This window comes from Erigeron canadensis, chromosome 5, assembly GCF_010389155.1.
Source record: "Erigeron canadensis isolate Cc75 chromosome 5, C_canadensis_v1, whole genome shotgun sequence".
Classification (NCBI taxonomy): Eukaryota; Viridiplantae; Streptophyta; class Magnoliopsida; order Asterales; family Asteraceae; genus Erigeron; species Erigeron canadensis.
Genome location: NC_057765.1, coordinates 30,669,357 through 30,688,657, shown reverse-complemented (window position 1 = coordinate 30,688,657; position 19,301 = coordinate 30,669,357). Strand labels below are relative to the sequence as shown.

Genomic DNA, 19,301 nt, shown 5'->3' with positions numbered 1-19,301 from the left:
ATCACTTGAAACTTTTCCATCTATAAACATGCATGTGCCCCCACCCCACCCATATATATATATATATATAATAGGTTGTGTATTGTTTATTAAAGTAAAATAAATAGGACAATATATCAACCCTTCGATTATGGTTAAATTAATGCACGAAGATCTACGAAAATTTGATGCGCGATAAATTTCATCATGTACCGTGATCTTCAGTTTGAAAAAACTCTATTTTTTTATTTGTTTTAATTTAATACGGAGTAATTGTTTTACTTTGCTTAAAACCTATATATCTATATAGAGCCATGTAATAAAAGGGACCAAATCATAATTTAGTCACTTGAGTAGTAGGTATATCTAGTTTGTTTTTTCTTAGGTAACTTATGAGAAGCTTTAAGGTAATATTGAGGTGGATATACAATAGAAAATGTATGTATAATTGATGGAATTAAATATAATAACAAGCACTTTGCACGACAGAAAGCTATATATATATGTTACTGGAATCATAAGTTTGTTTGTTGTGCAGTAGAGTAAATACTTTGCGTGCACTCCGGCTTTAGTAGCCTTTTAATTATGTAAGGCATGCAATTAAACAAGTCATCTTACGTTCACAATAAATTCATATCACATCATATAAAGTCAAGAATATGAAGCATATAACATATCACACTATATTAACTCAACATATATACTCGTAATATTTTACTTTACATTAACTCAACATATAAACATAAACACATGTAGTAGTATATTCACCTGGCTATTATTGATCTTATCCTTATAATTAATTAATTATTCCCTTGACGACCCATGCGCATCATGGACTCATGATATCATATTCAAATTTTGCATAATGCAAATGTATATATTCACACGCGCAAAAGTATATATATCTATACGATCGCTACATATATGAGAGGTTATATGGTGCGAAGTGCATATTAGTTGTCTTATTGTATATATGAAGCGTGAGAAGTTTTGATTTTCCCCGACACTACCACCGCCAGCCTTCTTACCCCGCCGCCTACCACCACTGTAGCCGTTGCGGCTATTGAAAACTGTGATTCGAACTTTCGAAGCAGGTTACACTCTTAAGATATTAATAAGGGGGCGGGATAGCTGGTAAGGTGACATGCCTATTGGCGGCTTGCTCCGTCATAGATGAAAGTACTAACATACAACTTAACTATCACTGACATACATATTCAACTAAGATGTAGTTAAAGATCGATGTATGTTAATAGTTCAATGTGAAACAACTTAAACGATTAGATGTGGGTCAACCCCACGTAAAGTAATAGTTATGGTGTATGTTAGTTGAATTCAAATATAATGTGAATTTACATTCAAGTTTATCGATTTATGTTTCTCTCTTTTTAATGTACGTACGACTCTCTATATATAGACTATTATATAAAGTAGACATACATTAGCCAATGATATAATTGGAAAACTTACAAAAGATATATGTAATTCATTTTGCATCCAAAGTGTTGTTAAAATGGAAAGCAAAGTAGGGTATAGGGACAAACATTCATACATAATATATATTCCGTGCAAGAAAACAATCAATTTATGGTGATCTATATTTGCTGCCAACATAAAGTAGGCTGGGCTATACCCATGACCATGACTTTCTGTTTCAGTTAACATACCCCAAACAAAAAAGAAACGAATAGTAGGAAATCAAATGACGAGACATATAATTAAACAATTACGAGTAATTAATTACATGATTAACCAAATTTCATACGAACATACCAGATTAGCCAGGTATTTTGGATTTTCACAAAATAGTTTACAAAATCACAATAACTGACAAAATTGCTATGAGATCTTTAAAATCGTAATGAGAACATCAAAATCGCAATAAGATTAACGGAATCGCAAGGTGATTATGAAGAATCGCAACGAAATCCTGAGAATCGCAATGCGATTCTTCTGCATAATCTCTATGAGATCATGCATAATCTCTATGAGATTTTGAGAATCGCATAGAGATTATAATCGCATTACGATTCCCAGACTCTCGTTGCGATTTTGATGACCTCATTGCGATTTTGTAAGTTTATTGCGATTTTGTTGGTTATTTTGTGAAAATCCAAAAAAGCTTGGCTAATTTGGTATAATCGCAATAAAATTTGGCTAATGATGCAATTTTCTCATTGAAATATACCTACCAGGATAGTCCCAGAGTAGGGATGGACATGAGACCGTTATTGTCCATACCGGTCCCGGTCCCATATAAGACGTGATCGGTATGTAATCGGGAATTTTCTTAGTTTGCAGGATTTTCTAGTACCGTCCCGGTTCCAATCATGGAAACTACCAAAAACCAATACTGGTCTCGATTCCGAATGTGATCAAATAACTTTTTTCGATACCAAAAAAGAGACGGATCGAGATTAGAAATTTTTCCTCAACCCTACCCTGGAGGTGCCCGTGATAATGCACATAAGTTACATAACTTTTTACAAATAAAAATTGTCAAAAACATATAATGTTTCACAAATACATGTCCAAAAGTAAAATGAATCGGGTCTAAATTAATATTTTCTTCATACACAAAATATATGTATATCACAAAGCTATATGAAGGTGAAGTTTGGCCACGGAGTATAAAACTCTATATAAAATATGAGTTAATTTCATTACATGCCCTTAGGGTATGCCATTTTTTCATATTTCGCCCCTCTTGTTTTTTCGTATCATTACATACCCTTATGGTGACTTTTTGCATTATTACATACCCTCCATCCTAACAGACGTTTGTGGGTCTCCGTTAACAATGCACATGAGGGTATATTAGTCATTTTAGCTCTAAACACACCTTGTTTTTCTTTTATCTAACACACCCTAAAATCAATAACTACATACATATATCTATATCACTCATATTCTAATTCTAAAATCAACTTTTCCATAATTCTTGACAAAGAATCTTTTGCTTTCCCCCCCTAATTTCTCTAAAATTGGGTTGGATACATATGTGATATGTATATGAAGTGAGTTAATGAGTTAAACCTTGGGGCACTTCTGTTTAGATTGATACGTATAGATATATTTTTGTTTAGGGTTAGATATGTTTAGGGAAGAAGAAAAGTCTATATAGATTTGTTTAGGGGTAGCCGGGTAAGGAAAAAGAAAGAAGGCAGATTTTGATTTGGGGAAGAAGATATATTGTTTAAAAACTAAAATATCCTCACATGTCATACACGTGAGTGGGTTAACGAAGAACAACAAACGTCCGCTAAGGGGAGGGGTATGTAATGAAACAAAAAGCCACTATCCTTTATGTAATGATACGGAAAAACGAGAGGGGTGAAAAATAAAAAAATAACAAACCCCAAGGGTATGTAATGAAACTAACTCATAAAATATAGTCTACCCATAAAAAATAAATTATGTGCGGGACATATACTTCTGGAGTTCAGGCTACGTGCAAGTAGATAATGTACAACCTCTGCGGGTATAGAAAAACATTGTATGCAACTTAGGTCTTATAGTGTAAACCAACTTAATTACATCTTCACTAAATAGTTGAAATTACAGATGGTAGTTTTCATTTAATTTCTTACAAACTTTGTAATTCAACAAAGAACTAAGTAGCTTTCATGAATTTTTAATAAATTTGGATAACAAATGAAAGATATTAAACCTAAGTTTCCACATATAAAACCAAAACACTAAAAAAATGGGATTGCAAAGGAAAGATAAAAGTAATTCCAGAAAATTATCTCATGAAATCTTTTCAAACCCATCACCATCATCATATCCAATCACAACTCTAGAATAATCTTCCCCATCAAAGTAATTTTCTATAATGTAATCCAAAAACGTAGCTTTTTTAGTTTTAGAGAATATCTTTTTAAAAGCTTTATACATTGCAACAAAGACTTGAGCAAAAGCAAGGGAAACAAAGATAAATATTAGAAGGGTTTTGCTAAACGAATCCCTTAGGGCTTTCGTTAAGGTGCATTAAATAGTTGTATATTTACCATAAAATTCACGGGGTGAGTTTTTGATATGGAAACGTACAACTTTTTTATGCATGTTAAGTGAAAGATCTTCATTTAGCACTTTCCATATTAAAAAAAGCTTTTGGAAAGATTTTTGGATTGGAATAGAATCATGTTATAACTTATAATAGATTCTTTTGGATTGGAGTAGATTTATGTTATTAACAGAATTTTTGTTATATTTAGAAGTTGTTATGATAGATATTTAGTAGATTAAAATAAGTGGAAAGACAACAGAAGTACATAACATACTATGATAAATCTTTGTAAAAACTTAAGCATTAAAATGCTCTAAGCTTGTGACAGTAGTATCTCCATGGAATAAAATTCCACACAGAAATGAAGTATTGTTTTTTAGGGAAAATCACGCCGTAAGCTGTAGAAATGTTAGATGCAGTTGTGTTGTTTTGCAGGGACCAATTCTATACATTTTAAAACTTGAAGGGTTAATATGAAATTATTTTTTTAAAAGATGTTTTATTCATAGCAGCACAGATGGTATCCCCTTTTTTCTATTATCTTAACAAAGACCAACATTTTTATCCACAAATACAAAAATGTCATATATGACTTTATAATTTCAGCGTTACTTCCAAGTTTCAAGCATATTGTTATTGATTAATCAGTTTGAGATAAGATATTATGTTTCTGTTAGAATTTGAGCTCAGTGCGTTAATTATTTAACTTTTATAGTTCACATTAGTCGTTTACAAGCTAGATAAACTCAAAAAAAACTCAAACCTCATATCACGTCATCTATGATCATAAATAACCTCTGTAAAAGCTTGTTGAAACCCAATTTAATCCAACTCATTAGTCTCATTTAACTAATTAATCTCTTAACTTGACTCAAAACAACCAAAGGGGATTTCAAACCATGCGATATATTACTTTATAAGCACAAATTTTATGATTAAGCACAACTCAAGCTTGAAAACTATAATGCCTAAACTTGAGTAGTTAATTAAAAACTCGAGTCATTTACAGTCAAGTATTTTAACAAATATCAAATGATTTATCATATCCTAAACAAAATTAGAATAAAATGGTGAAACTTAATCCAAGTATATGAATCATTAAGAGGCAAGCAGAGCAATTAAAAACCATTGAGAAGAAGAAGAAGAGAAGCAATCTGAATTGATAGATGTCTTGAATGAATAAGCGACTCCAAAACCATTAAACCAAGAGCCAAAACAAACAGAATCTAAAATAATTTTGAAATCACTGCTTTAATAATCAAGCTTACATATAACATACACCATCCTTTCATAGTCCAATTGTCGAAGGGTACAAGGCCACCGTCATACAATTTTACTGCACATGAGATATTCAACAGAAAATGATCAGTCAGAAATTGTGGGAACCCAATTGACATTGTACATCATATATGTATCCTAATCATAGAGGCGTCAAGTTTACTCCTAAACGGGAACGGATCGAATTGGAATGCACTTAATTGATGATGGGCCAAAACTCAAAAGTTGCAGATAGTGTAAATTTATATGCTTATAACCTCCTTAATCGTTTTGTTTGCCTGGGAACGTTTCAGTATAACTTCATGGTTCATAATCATATCAATACATTAATCATTTATTTACCTCAAAGAAGTAGACCAAAATATAACCTACACTTAAATATATGTTTTGACCCTAAATCTCTTTGACCCGTTATTCCACATGGCTGTTTTGCAATTCATATTGAATCATAAACATGGAACTCAATGAAATGGAAAAAAAAAATAATAAAAATGGAATAGAAAGAGAGCATCGGATTATGAGTTGCTTACTTCTGCATCTTCTGCACCAGATTTGGTTATCTCCATTTTTTGGTCTTCTGCAAATGCAAAACCAGGCAGTTACTAAAGAGCAAATGAATCCACTTTATGAGTCAATTTAGCAGAATTTTAACTTGAACACACATATGTCCCACAATGTATATTGACAACATTCAAGAGCATTGAGTGAACTAAATAAAAAAGAATCTTAAATAATTTTAATTAGCACCAACGGGCCAAACACATAGAACATCAACAAAGGTGCATCTTTAAAAGAACATCTTAACTTTAATAGACACCAACTACTTTAAAGCATAATTTTTCCAATATATTGTCAACCAAACAAACTTGTACCAAAAAATTATTGGTTTTGGCATACCCCACCAATTTGTCACCTCTTCCGAGGATATGTTCGAGTATCTACTCATAGTTTTGCTAAAAATCGGCTTTGGATGAGTATGCTAAATTAAAGGTTGAAAAAAGGATTCTAGTCATGGGGACAGTATAAAAAAAGATGAAAAGAACACATGTAAGGATCAAATCTTTTATAAGATAAAGATGGGTTTGCTAAGAATAAACGACCCAAGAAAACTGAAACAAATAATTCTATGAAAAATACCTCCATCCTCTGGAATGTCCGAAGTCCACAAAGTAAGGTTGTCCCTGAGGAGCTGCATAATTAAAGTGCTATCTTTGTAGGATTCTTCACTCAGGGAATCAAGCTCCGAGATAGCTTCATCAAAAGCTTGTTTTGCCAGGTGGCAGGCCCTAATACAAGTAAAGTAAAATGAAGGATATGCAGTTCAGCACATGTTTCATATCATACATATACAAAGGAAAGTGTTTAAAATTACCTTTCAGGAGAGTTCATAATTTCATAATAGAACACAGAGAAGTTCAAAGCCAAACCCAAACGGATGGGGTGAGTAGGAGATAGATCAGCTTCGGCAGTGGTAGAAGCCAACTGCAAACATCATATATTGACCAATAAGCAAATAAAGAAGATATAGATTCACTGCAAGACTTGAAGAAACTGTTTTGTGATGGCTTCATGTTTGTTCTGTGTACAACTGTACATAAGGAAGTTATTGAGATAAATAGAAAATGCATGTCAATAAGACAACAGCTTTATGAACACGTGTATACATGACAAAAAACATTAATAACTATCCTAAATCATAAATGCATAATATATAAACATCACACATAAGATTCGATAAATCAATGAGGTGAATACATTTTGCAGAATTCAAAAGGGAAATACTTGTGTATGATAAATACCTAAACTCAAAATCAATTGCTTACTTGTGGTAAAGCCCTGTAAAGAAGGTACAGTAAAGTGGCCACTTACTTGATAAGCCTTAAGTGACTGATCGGCTGCCTCTTTCTTATCATTGCCAGACTTGAACTCAGCGAGATACCTGTAATAATCTCCTTTCCTGCAGTCAATCAAAACCCATAAAGAAATTGATATAAACAAACAAGCTTCAGCTAATTAGGTAAATTACTTCTATTCAATTTCCAGGAAAAGAGCGTTAGATGCAATCATAGAAGCCTATCCAATAGACACGCGGATCTTAAGGCCTGCCACTAGAATGTATTAAGTATATGACTCTTCTTTTGTAATACATCTATAATTCTATATATGTTTACACTCACATTTTGTAGTAAAAAACGGTAGATTCTCCAGCAGATGATGATGGAATCAGATGCTCATCAATCACAACCATGATGTCACCGCAAATTTCATTCAATTCTGTTTCAACCTTCTGCCTATATTCCTTAATCCGCTTAACATTCACTTCATTGCCCCTTGATTCCTCCTTCTGCTCAATTGAGGACAATATTCTCCACGACGCCCTTCGTGAACCCACTACATTCTTGTACCCAACTGAGAGCAAGTTCCTCTCTTCAACAGTCAATTCAACGTCCAACTTTGCTACCTTCTTCATAGCATCTACCATTTCTGCACAAACAACAACAAAATTACATGCAAGATCAAAGTGAATAATTAAACCCTCAAATCAACTTCTATAATTTGAAAATCTGCACTTTACATATAGACTCTTGGATACAACTGAAATGTTAATAAAATGTTCAAATGTTATGATCCAAACAGAATATCCAAAATTTTTGTCACAAGGTAACTTTTAGATGGCTCAACGTACCACCCACTAAAGGCATTTGAGTGCATTTAGTCCCCAAAAATGTGCAAACCTACACATGTCCCTTGCGATATGCCTCAAACCTTGAACCAACCTTATACTTTGATGTCCATTACAAAATAAAGAGACCCCATTGAATACCCAAGCATTAAACTTAGGACGTGTGACTTTATAACAAACTAACAAAGCACAAAAGATCCATGAGCTTCCATTCATACTACCTTAATCCTTAATACTTATCACATAGATTTTAAATACTACAGAGCAATTCAAAACTCTAAAATTCAATATATATTTAATATCCATTCGAAGCTCCTGTACTTCTCATATAACTTACAATACTAATTCAACAATCCATAATTCATTCACAGTTTGACACCAATTAAGATAACAATCCTTACTACATATCAACTAAGATAATCACTCACTAATTATCTATCCAATTCAACTAAACCTGGTATCCATTCTAAGCTCCAGACTTGCACAATATCAACATGTACTATTTCTCACATAGATTATACAAACTTCAAATATCATTAATAATTTCTTCTTTTTTCAACTTAAATACACTCAATTCAATATATTGAAATCTCGAATCTATCAACAAACTCCTTCCAAAAATAGATTATATACACATATACATATACATATACATACATAGCTTAAAATTACAAATTCAATATATCTCTTTTATTTTTCTTCATTTAAAAAATCTACTAAAATCAGTTTCACTAATTTCTTCTGTGTCTACTTATCAACAGATCTACAATCAGAACATATATATATATACAGACACACAGAGAAACTTTGAATCTAAAAGCAGAAACAGATCTAGAAATAGATACAAACCGTCATAACGCTCGGCTTGCTCAGCGAGCTTAGCGACGTAAATGAAAGTTTCACGTTCAGTTGAAGAAGCCATAACCGCCGATCGATCTATATATCTATCTATATCTATCACTCTTAACTTTTGCTTACCTACTGACACACACACTCTCTCTCTCTCTTTATTTCTACTTTTGCTTTCTTTCTTTCTTGCTTATGTCAAAAAATGAGTGGAAAGCGGTGAGAGAGAATTGTTGTATATTTTTTTGTTTTTTTAGTTACCACGTACATACTATATGGCTAAAATAAACCAAATGATCAAACTAATACCTTATAAATAATAAATATAATATATATTTAGTTATAGTTTTGAATATATCATAAAAATTTTACGGTCACGTCAAATTCAGAACGGGTAAACATGGCGGATGATAATAAATTTTTAAAGTCTTTATAAGTTAAGAGTTAAAGTTTAATTCTAAGTCTAATAAGGAAATTGAATCTATATACAATTTAAAAAACAATTTTAATAAAATAAATAAATTAAAAGGACAGGCAGAGATTATGCCACGTGTCATTTAAGGAATATCTTAATTTTATTTTAGTTTATTGGTAGATTATTATGTGTCTGTTGTGTGAATCGGGAGAAATTCGTTTAGACCAGCGATTTTTTATATCTTTCCAGTTTTGACATAAATTTATTCATAAGCTTAACAAATATAAAAGTTAAAAAAAAAAATACACACAAAATACGATACAAGTAATTTGATATATTGAGTTCAAAGTAAAAAACTTGATCTAAATATCATATATTGAGTTGATGAGCTCATTGTCGATACGATACGACCTATATCTATTGGAATTCATACAAGGCTAAAAAAATGGTTTATGTAAATAATGTTTTAAAAAGAAGTACAAAAATTAAAGGAAAAAACAACATGGTCTAACTATACCATATAAATATATTGACTTGGAAGTTTGATGTAAAATGTAGGTTGCAACTTGCAAAGTAAGTTATTACTGTATAATTTAATGATGCTGTGTAGTGCTTATCATCATAAATGATTTGCTTAGTGAGTGATAAGGAAATTTAAGGGATCAGGATTCTCCACCAAGTTAGAAAAAGTGTCGTGTTTGATGCTACCACAATACAGGCTTTTCAAACCTAATTTCAATACGAAGCAACCAAATCCAACAACATGAAGCAACCAAATCTAACAATAACTTGTAATCTTTTTTTTCCGAACATTCAGTCGGTATACGATATCAGAAAAACCTAACCGTATAATGGTAAAGCCTTGCACGTACCTTAAAGAACAAAATATTGACCATAAGTCTTCACAAATATTCGGAAAAAAAAAAACCCCAAGACTTGTCATCCTTAAGGATCAAACTTAAGACTTTGGGTAAAACCTAAGATGTACCAGTTGGATTAATCATCATTGGATAGTCAAAACTTATAATCTAACACGCCAATAAAAACTACCTCCATTTTTTACAATTGCACTTAATTTCTATACGCGACTCAAGTTACTTGTGAATCGTTCTTACAATCCATCTTCGTTATCTAATATTCCCAAATCATGACAACACAGATTATAATATATAGATACCTTTGATGAATAAGTGATATTTCTACTTGAATAAACTTCCTTGAAGATTAATTCAATAACGAAAGTGCTATTGTGAAAATCTCCATCAACAAAGGAAGCTTCTTGACAAAAGGTTTCAAGTCAATGAAACTAACCATGCATATATATTCACCAACATCTCTTTGATTGATTCTTCCCAAAGATTGTTTAAGAAGTGGTAATTTTCTAGACATGCAAGCTAATAATCTAAATTACAGAAATCTATATTTGAAAACACAACCAAACTAATCAGCTAAGAAAAACATGTAAAACTGTAAAAGGAATAAAAAAAAGTTAAAAAGATAAGTACATAACTAAAAACAAGTATTGCAAAATGTTGCAAGAAGGTCTATCATGTCCTAAAATTAGTAGTAATCTAACAAGAGCCAAGATCCAGCTACTTGCAAAACCTACTGTTGCTCTTTGTGTCTCTTTAATAACTTATAGATCCCAAATATGTTTTTCTCTTCCCACATGTATGGTATGAAAAACGATCGGTGTAATGGGGGTGAAAATTCCCTATCTAGGTATGGCAATGCCGCAACCACCTACAAAACAAACATTCATTATTAGAAGTGGCAAAATGGGCGAGGCAGGGTAAAGGGGTCAAAAACTGGAAATTTTTTTTAATGGGCCAAAACTGGTTGGTTCAGTTTCGTTGGTATTAGACAGAATATAATAGAGTTTATTAGAAGGATACAAAGTGTAAATATGTATTTTTATTATATGTAGATCCTATGTATTTATTAGTTATAAATTATTATACACAAATACACAATACAATATCAGTTACAAAGCTTAACTGTTGACCATAAAATAGTTGTCTGTTTTTTTGAGTTTTTATGACTATCAATGTTTTATACTAATGCTACTATACTACTAACATAATTTACTGTACTACTAGAATAATAATCTCACTTATTATATAAAGTGACAAGCAGTTGTCTATGTTACAACAGACTTTGGTAACTTTTGATCCCTTTGGCCTGTTTCTTTTCAGCAAATATTACGGATTATACCCAACTAACCCAATAGAAATGAACAAAGCCCAAAATTGACCCGTTCAGAAGTAAATGGGTTACAATTGCCATTCTGTGTGTGTGTGTGTGTGTGTGTGAGAGAGAGAGAGAGAGAGTACCTCCCATTTTGACAAGTCACTGCCTCGATAAAGAAATGGTCTTTGCAGTTGTAGCTCAATAAGAAAATCACAGCTTTCAATGTCTTCTAGCTGTACATAAATTGAAAAACAAGAAAATCTGAAAATCGGGTTTAAGCTAGTCACAGGCAGGGTACAAGAAGTTTAGGGGTGCTGAGCTTACAAACTGGTCAGGAGATGCCTTGTTCTTATTGTTAAAATATGGTGGTGCAGCTGAAGTTCCACCTAAGGTTGAGTTGAATGGAAACGGAAGTAGGCCCCTGAAGCCGTCATTAATCCACCTAACTTCACCCACATAGTCCGGAATAAAGAAGGAAGATGGAAACCGATGCCACTCACTTCCCACACAGACCACCGCACCTGCATTCACATTCAAGTTTAATTTTATGACTTTTTAGATATGCGTTCTGTTAATAAAAATCTGTGTCATATATGTCCTTTTTTCAGCCTAATGCCATGCCAATCATTACTCTGTATCGGAGAACATTGAAAGCACCAGATAGTCAACCACAATCATTACTATATTTACTTTTCTTTTTGGAATGGCATTGCTATATTTACTTGGAAGCATTAAAAGTCATGGTACTGGAAGATATGTGTCATTAGATTCTCTCTCAGCAATATAAAACTTCAACATTTGTCATACAGTTTGAGATCGGATGACACAAAATTAGAGCTGGACATCTCAACCCAACTACTTATTAATGGTCGATTCTGGTCATGTTTTTATCTGTAAAGGATCAAAAAAATCTAAAGAAAAAGTGTAAATATATATCAGATTTGGCAATATTGAAATTATTGATCATAAGTGACAGTCTGACAAAATTAATGTTTATAAAACTGAAGTTTTTGGAAAAAAGTGTTCCAGTTTAACCAAACCCAAAGTAACACTATCTGGCCTATCAACCAACACTACCATACTTGAAAGTTCTTACCTGTTCCAGCATCATCGTGATGTTCAAAGTGCTTGTAAATCTCTAATGGAGCAGCATAACCATTTATGATGGAGAATGTTCTAGAGTGAGAAACACACAGAATGAGGCCAATAAACAACGGTCTCGTGTATTTAGCTATCTGCAAACCCAAGAGGTTAATTAAAACAATAACAATCAATGACATTGGGAAATAATGCTTTATACACAGCTTCTGCTTACCTTGTAAAGCAAAGATTGTTCAGTACTATAACGATCATAGAAAAAATCAGGAAAGCTCTCAATTACTGCTGCAGCGGCAACACATATAAGGGGATATATAGGATATAGGAATCTGCAATTTAAAGAGCTATGCAGTCACCGTTAGAAGGTCATTGTTATAACTAAAGGCTAATAACCATTATCATTCGAAAGCTTAAATTCTATTGATTCAGTTAATGGATCAATACGTAAGTAATGGGTCAAAATTGCCACCTCTAGTCCAAAATATTTGCTTCATGATAGACTAATTGAAAATATAGGTGCAAACCCAAACCTTAGGAGAGATGAATTTTCTTTATTGATATGCTCACATGATTAATGTTTATAATGAACTAAGATTGAAAGCATTTGCTAGTAAGAAAAAATTATAGCTCAACTAGCTTTTCAAAATTTAAACGGACATAAAATGAGCCCTGGAGAAAATATTTCAATGCCCATATTATGAAACAATTGACAAACAGTTGAAAGAAGAGGAAAGCCACCTATGTAAGGGATTTACCAACTATTAGCCAAATGTGATATAAAAAAAACAACAAGACAAATCAGTCTGACCTTTCTTCTTTATGTGGCTGCAAAGACATGAAGGCCAACCAGATATACACAGGAGATATGACAATTAACATGTCAGGGGTATACTTCTTCTTTGTAACCGGTAGAGTAACCAGGAAGAGCAGTGCAAGAACAAGAGCAATGTTGAAGTTATTGAATCCATTCTTCAAGTAGTACAATGGCCCTTCTGTTCCGTACAAATGACTCTCACCACCTCCTAAGACATTATACACCAACAGATTCATGACAGATGATGTCCATTTTCCATAGTAATGATAGTCTACAACTACCGAGAGTGTCTGAAAAGAATTTCATACCATTATGATGAGGAGAATTGGAAAAATATGTTCTCAAATTGAAAGTGCCAAATAACAAATAGTTCAAGTCAAGCAGATGTAGCTTTTAGGTTATACTGTCATACAATAAGAACAATACCCAGCTATTGTCTGAATAATACTTTACATAACCATCTTAGTTTTCACCGATGATTCCATGAAAAGGTAACCAACTATATACAAGTTTCATACAGGGTAATACTGTAAACTAACTCTGGGCGTCAAAAACATAACATAGTCAAAATTAAGGATATGCCGTCATTTTGAGGTTTGAGGGTTTTTAAATGGTTACCCAAAGCAGAAATTAGACTGAAGGTATGATAAAATAATCACGCACGCACACACACACACTTAGAAAGAAAACATGAAATGCGTACCAGAAGAGTAAGAGAAATGAATGCCCCTGAGAAAAATGCTTGCTTGAACCTTCTAAGTAGAGAATAAACTGTAACCGGAAGAAAGGCGAGGATTGAAAATGGCCAACCAAGAATGACACCAGTTGCTGCAACGGCAACAGCTGTGGCATGCATATCAAATAGAAACAATGCTGAAGAGAGAGACATAGCATACATTGAGAAAGAGCTTGGCAGAAAACCTGCACCACAATAACTATAGGGGTGAGAACTAATATTGGTCACTAGAAAAAAATGCATCTCTGTTTTATATTATCAAAAAGATCTAAAATGTGTCATCAATTTATGTGAACATATGAAAGTTATAGCGTCAATACTAGTTAACACTTTTGTAAATTTGTCCAGATACAATTATAGATACGTGTATAATTATCTAACAGCATCAATAATGTGTACAAATAAACATCTGAAAAATGTTCGACGAAAATGAAAAACTCAACAGAGCTGTCTAATAATGGCATTGGTCATTAAGTTTTCTGCAGGTGATTGTGTTTGAGATACAAATTTTGCATTAGGTTTAAGTTTACATAAAGTAAGGATCTACTGAATCTAATCAGCTGGTATTATTTAATAAATCTACTTACGGTGACCACTTACTGTCTGATTGATCACACAAATCACTTTATTTAATGCTTGGAATGAAAACAGGAACCTAAAACGAAACAGAATAATTAATGTGTTATCGAAAATTGCTACTTACTTGTGCTGGCAAAAAAGCAACCACTTGTTAAGCACAACAGGGCAAGTGTATACAATGCAAGGCGTTTTCCATACTTCCTTGAAAGCGCTACTACCAAAGCAGCTTCAGTTATGACTGATAGAAGGCCAAGAAATATCCTCACGGCATAAAATACTCTTACCTAGATCGAGATCAAGAATTAGATCAATCACAGTGAACAAAGACAACCACCAACAAACGTGTATAATAAATTGAGCTAAGTATTAGAGTTTGTACTTTATCCTCATCAAGCCAGTTAAAGAACAATGAAGCTGGCCAGGCCACCATATTATGGAAAAGAATGTACAGGTATGAACGCAATGCAAACTGAGAACTGCAAAAAACCACAAAAATATGAATCCGCATAGAAGAACATTTTTTCAGTTGGCTAAAACAGAAAAGAAGGAACCAAAAATGTCAACAGGCAGAACCGACATTGAAATGAAGAATAACATTATGCTGTATATACTACTCCAAAAATGTGATGTAGAAACTTGTATGACCGAATGTTGCTATAAACATACATATTTACTTTATCTACATTTTCCATCTAAGACATGCCGGACAAGTGTCAACTATTAATCGGTATGATTACTGCAAAGCAAGACAAAAGAGCTAATAGCCAATTCAAATTTGATCAAATATCCTCCTATAGCCACATCATCACAACATATACGTAATTTGTATCCACTTATAACCATTACTATCGTTCGTAATTAGTATCCAACTTTCCGAAGTTATAATTGTATGTACCTGTTAGTACTTCTACTTAACAACTTCGGAAAGTTGGATACACACAACAAACTTCAGACTAAATTCGAATACGTCTTAAATACTTATCCGATTCTAGTTATAACAACAGTAAACTATATCAAACTCTATTTTGAAGCCGATAATTATTTCGCAACTTCATTCTATAAAACTCACATTTCTTAAAATTCAAAAATGTAGCTCAAAAATTCACTAGTAAGTAGTAACTGTGTACCACGACAGCTGATTTGGAGGACGCTACAAGCAAAAAGAGTTACCGGGAGATAAATTAGGGTTATTAGGGATATGTACGATAGGGCGAGGACCGGTGTTCGAACCCCTGTAGGGAACACTGAACTTTTCCTGGTAGAAATGGGCCTACACCAGGGTTCGGCGCTTAGCCCATACCTTTTTACGCTGATCTTAGACGAGTTGTCCAGTGGCCTACAGGAGGAACTACCGTGGTGTATGATTTTTGCCGATGACATTGCGCTTATAGTAAGATCGACGGAAGAACTAAACCAGAGGCTAGAGAAATGGAAAGAAGCGGAGACCATGGTTTGTGCGTGAGCCGAGAGAAGACAGAATACCTTAGATGTGACTTCGATATGCAGGAGATAAGACAAAATGGGGATGAGGGTATTAGCATTGGGGGGCGGATATTGCGTCCGAAGGAGTCTTTTAGATACCTGGGATCGGTGATACACAAATCGGAGGGGATAGACCAAGACGTGACACATAGAATCCAACCTGGATGGATGAAGTGGAGAGCAGCTACTGGAGTCATGTGCGACAAGAGGATCCCGCTAAAGCTGAAAGGGAAGTTTTATAGAGTGGCTATTAGACCGGCTATGTTATACAGGTCAGAATGTTGGGCGATGACGAAAGCCCAAACGGCTCGAGTATAGGTGGCTGAGATGAGGATGTTAAGGTGGACTTGCGGGAAGACCTTAGTAGAAAGGATCCCGACGGGGGCTTTTAGAGCCGAACTTGAAGTAGGGACCATCGTTAACAAGCTAAGGGAAGAGCGCTTGAGATGGTTTGGCCATGTTAGGAGAAGGGATGAAACAGCACCACTAAGGAGAGCGGAGTCTATTCACGTGGACGACATACGAAGAAGGGGACGACCTAAGATGAGGTGGGAGGATCAATTAGCGAAGGACCTAATAGAACTTGGCTTGTCGGAGGACATGACGTCGGATATGACAGCATGGAGAACTAGGATTAGAGTAGAATATTAGGTTAAGGTGGGATTTTTGTGACCTGGATAGTTATCTTTTCCCATTTTGCCTTGCCAAAGGAGGTTTGTGAGGGTTTTGGCCTAGAGAAGTGGCACAGCTAAGGTGAGTCGACGCTATAGAGGACTCTGACATGACAGGAAGAGGTAGGTAGATGGAAGTGGAAGGACGAAATTCCGAATGCGCTAGAGGAGCTCCCAAGTAGAGGTCGTGGACTACGAGGGTTAGGCATATGGGATTAGATTAGGTAGACTTTTATTTTTTTAGACTTTGGTTCTCTATGACCCTTCGTAGGGGTTTTTGGCCTTGAGTCTCGAGAGGCCTAAACCAAGGGGGGAGGTTACTCTTGTGTTTGTTCCCCCAAAATGTCTGTCGGAGGACATGACCAATGAGAGTTTATCTAGAGGACTAGGTGTCTAGGTCTAGTTTATTGGTTTGGAGAGCCGGTGAGAGGACTAGGATTAGTGTAGCTAGGCGGCCAAAGTTCCCTTTTTTTCCATAGGTTGTTTAGAAGTCGTTACTGCCTTGGTCCCATCGGGTCCCTTTCAGGTTTTGTCATTTCTTATTTATACGTATGTTTGTCTTGGTTGTTTCTTACTACTTGTTCGAGTTGCCTATTAGTTTGCTACTTTTATGTTGCTTAATATGCTCAATATGGTTGCCTTTGTATTTGTATTGTCAAACATGTTTCTAAGATTTCGGTAGAGCGCATGGTTGATACTCGTTCCAACCCGCAAAGTAGCCAGACTCAGCAGACAGGTATTTCTTCTTGCCAGATTCTCGGCAAACAGGTATGGTTTTTCTAAACAATTCTCATATTCCGTCTTGCACATCTTTGTGGCCGGAGGTCCCTATGGAAGCAGTCTCTCTACATATGTGTAGAGGTAAGACTGTCTACAGCTTACCTCCCCCATACCCCGCGCAGGGTTGGGTTCTGTTGTTGTTGTTGATATATAGATTATCATTATTTATAACAATATATAAATATAAATAAATAAATATATATATATATTATATATATACGTATACAAAATAGAGTGTATATAGGTACCTGTATTCCCAAGTTTGAAAACCGGAATTATAAAGAACGAAGTGAAGAGGCTCCCAATAATTGAAAACTTCATCACAATCATGAATGATATTAGTAGTTGCACTCATATATCTCAACAAACCTAACGCAAATATCGGAAATGTCCATGAAAGTCCTTTGTCCACGTCAGCAGGTGGTTTTTCAGGAGGCTGTTTATCTACTTTTGTGTAGGAATCAGTTGATACTGAAGGTAATAACCGATCGGATTCCGATGGTCGTCGTCTTCTCGTTGCTAAAGCTGCCATTAAAGAATCGTTTGAAAATGGAGTTTTGTGTTGTGGTGGGATTGGTTTGCTTTTTTATTTTATTTATTTATTTATGTTTTTAATGACTTTGCTTAACGTGGGGGGTTTTGGAAATCGAGAAAGATGGTCGGAAAAAAGAATGGGATTTGGATGGCCCAAATGCTTGCGGTTCGGGTTACCAATTAAAGCCCATTTTTTTTGGCATGTATACCTATAGGGAAGTGATATATGTAGCACTTATTTTAATATTTTTACCACTATAGTGTATTATTAATTTGTACAGTCAGTTGTAAAAGTTGTACGTTGTAGTACATTAATCAAAGTTCATGGTACAAATATCATCTCTCATACCTATATGGGGATAACTTGGATAATGTTAACATTATTTTGGTTGGATGATTTTGCTCTCACAAATCATTAAAATCATGGAGGGCTTTTTGACATGTGTAGAAATTGATTTAAATAATTTAAGCGAGTTTGTAAGAGCAACATCATCTAAGATTATAATGTTAACATTATCTAACATTTTCCCTACTCATATACTTATAATAAATAAATTAAGTCTATATAAATTAAGTCAATACAGTTATTTTTCGTTTATTTAGTAAAAAAATTAATATTTTCAATGATTTAATAAATTAAGTATTTTTATTAAGTCGGTTAAATCCTAAACAAACAGGATTTAAGGTGTGAGGCCATATACATTTAATTTGAGATGGATGAAGTCAAGACATGAAGCTGCAAATTGTAGTGTATTTTGGGACACATGGAAATATGAGTTTTATTTGTAGTGTTTTAAATGACTAAATGAGGTGTTTTCATGACTATTTAAAATTTTTTTATCTGGCTACCTCTAAAATGTTTATTTAAGAATGTTCAAATTCAATTTTTCTGTGTAAAGACATCTAGTCATCTGACTACTAAAACATTTGAAGGTGGTTTGCTTAGTTTACATAATATCCGTTTTAATATTTTACGGAAAAAATGAACTTTTAACGAGTGCATACCTGCTTAAGCCGCATACATCTGGTTTTAAAAACATGTAATTTTCCATGTAACTTTCTATTTATACAAAGTGAGTCTTAGAGCTTCCTGTTGGAAACTTTTAGTTTAATTGTTTTCAAGTGTGATCATGTTCTTTTGACCCATGGTTAAAAACAGCCGGCCCAGCAGTATATGAGAGTCAAGCCATTGTTTTGGACTCCCATA

At 33.9% G+C, this 19,301-nt stretch overlaps 2 protein-coding genes across 2 annotated transcripts; both read right to left on the bottom strand.

The window, feature by feature from the left end:
- Nucleotides 1-5,121: 5,121 nt before the first annotated feature.
- On the bottom strand, nt 5,122-9,039 carry LOC122599094 (14-3-3 protein 9). The gene is made up of 7 exons (XM_043771555.1): nt 8,799-9,039; nt 7,444-7,750; nt 7,136-7,223; nt 6,639-6,748; nt 6,404-6,552; nt 5,797-5,843; nt 5,122-5,324 (listed from the first exon to the last, which is right to left on the bottom strand). Exons 1-7 carry the CDS (start codon nt 8,869-8,871, stop codon nt 5,322-5,324), a joined length of 777 nt encoding a protein of 258 aa, XP_043627490.1. The 5' UTR covers nt 8,872-9,039; the 3' UTR covers nt 5,122-5,321.
- A 1,646-nt stretch (nt 9,040-10,685) lies between these two features.
- On the bottom strand, nt 10,686-18,182 carry LOC122599898 (dol-P-Man:Man(6)GlcNAc(2)-PP-Dol alpha-1,2-mannosyltransferase). Its single transcript, XM_043772504.1, has 10 exons — nt 17,809-18,182; nt 15,007-15,103; nt 14,752-14,911; nt 14,016-14,233; nt 13,307-13,602; nt 12,716-12,827; nt 12,497-12,635; nt 11,725-11,921; nt 11,544-11,633; nt 10,686-10,953 (listed from the first exon to the last, which is right to left on the bottom strand). The coding sequence occupies exons 1-10, from the start codon at nt 18,090-18,092 to the stop codon at nt 10,816-10,818; spliced, it is 1,731 nt and encodes a 576-aa protein (XP_043628439.1). The 5' UTR covers nt 18,093-18,182; the 3' UTR covers nt 10,686-10,815.
- Nucleotides 18,183-19,301: the final 1,119 nt, after the last annotated feature.

Bases quoted from the DNA above. Each gene is read 5' to 3' on its own strand.
- LOC122599094 (XM_043771555.1), bottom strand. From the start codon at position 8,871: ATGGCTTCTTCAACTGAACGTGAAACTTTCATTTACGTCGCTAAGCTC. The intron at 7,751-8,798 runs GTTTGTATCTAT...TTGTTTGTGCAG, and splicing joins GCAAGCCGAGCGTTATGACG to AAATGGTAGATGCTATGAAG. The intron at 6,553-6,638 runs GTAATTTTAAAC...TACTTGTATTAG, and splicing joins ATTATGAACTCTCCTGAAAG to GGCCTGCCACCTGGCAAAAC.
- LOC122599898 (XM_043772504.1), bottom strand. From the start codon at position 18,092: ATGGCAGCTTTAGCAACGAGAAGACGACGACCATCGGAATCCGATCGG. The intron at 13,603-14,015 runs GTACGCATTTCA...AATTCTTTTCAG, and splicing joins TCATTTCTCTTACTCTTCTG to ACACTCTCGGTAGTTGTAGA. The intron at 10,954-11,543 runs GTACTCTCTCTC...TTTGTTTTGTAG, and splicing joins GTGACTTGTCAAAATGGGAG to GTGGTTGCGGCATTGCCATA.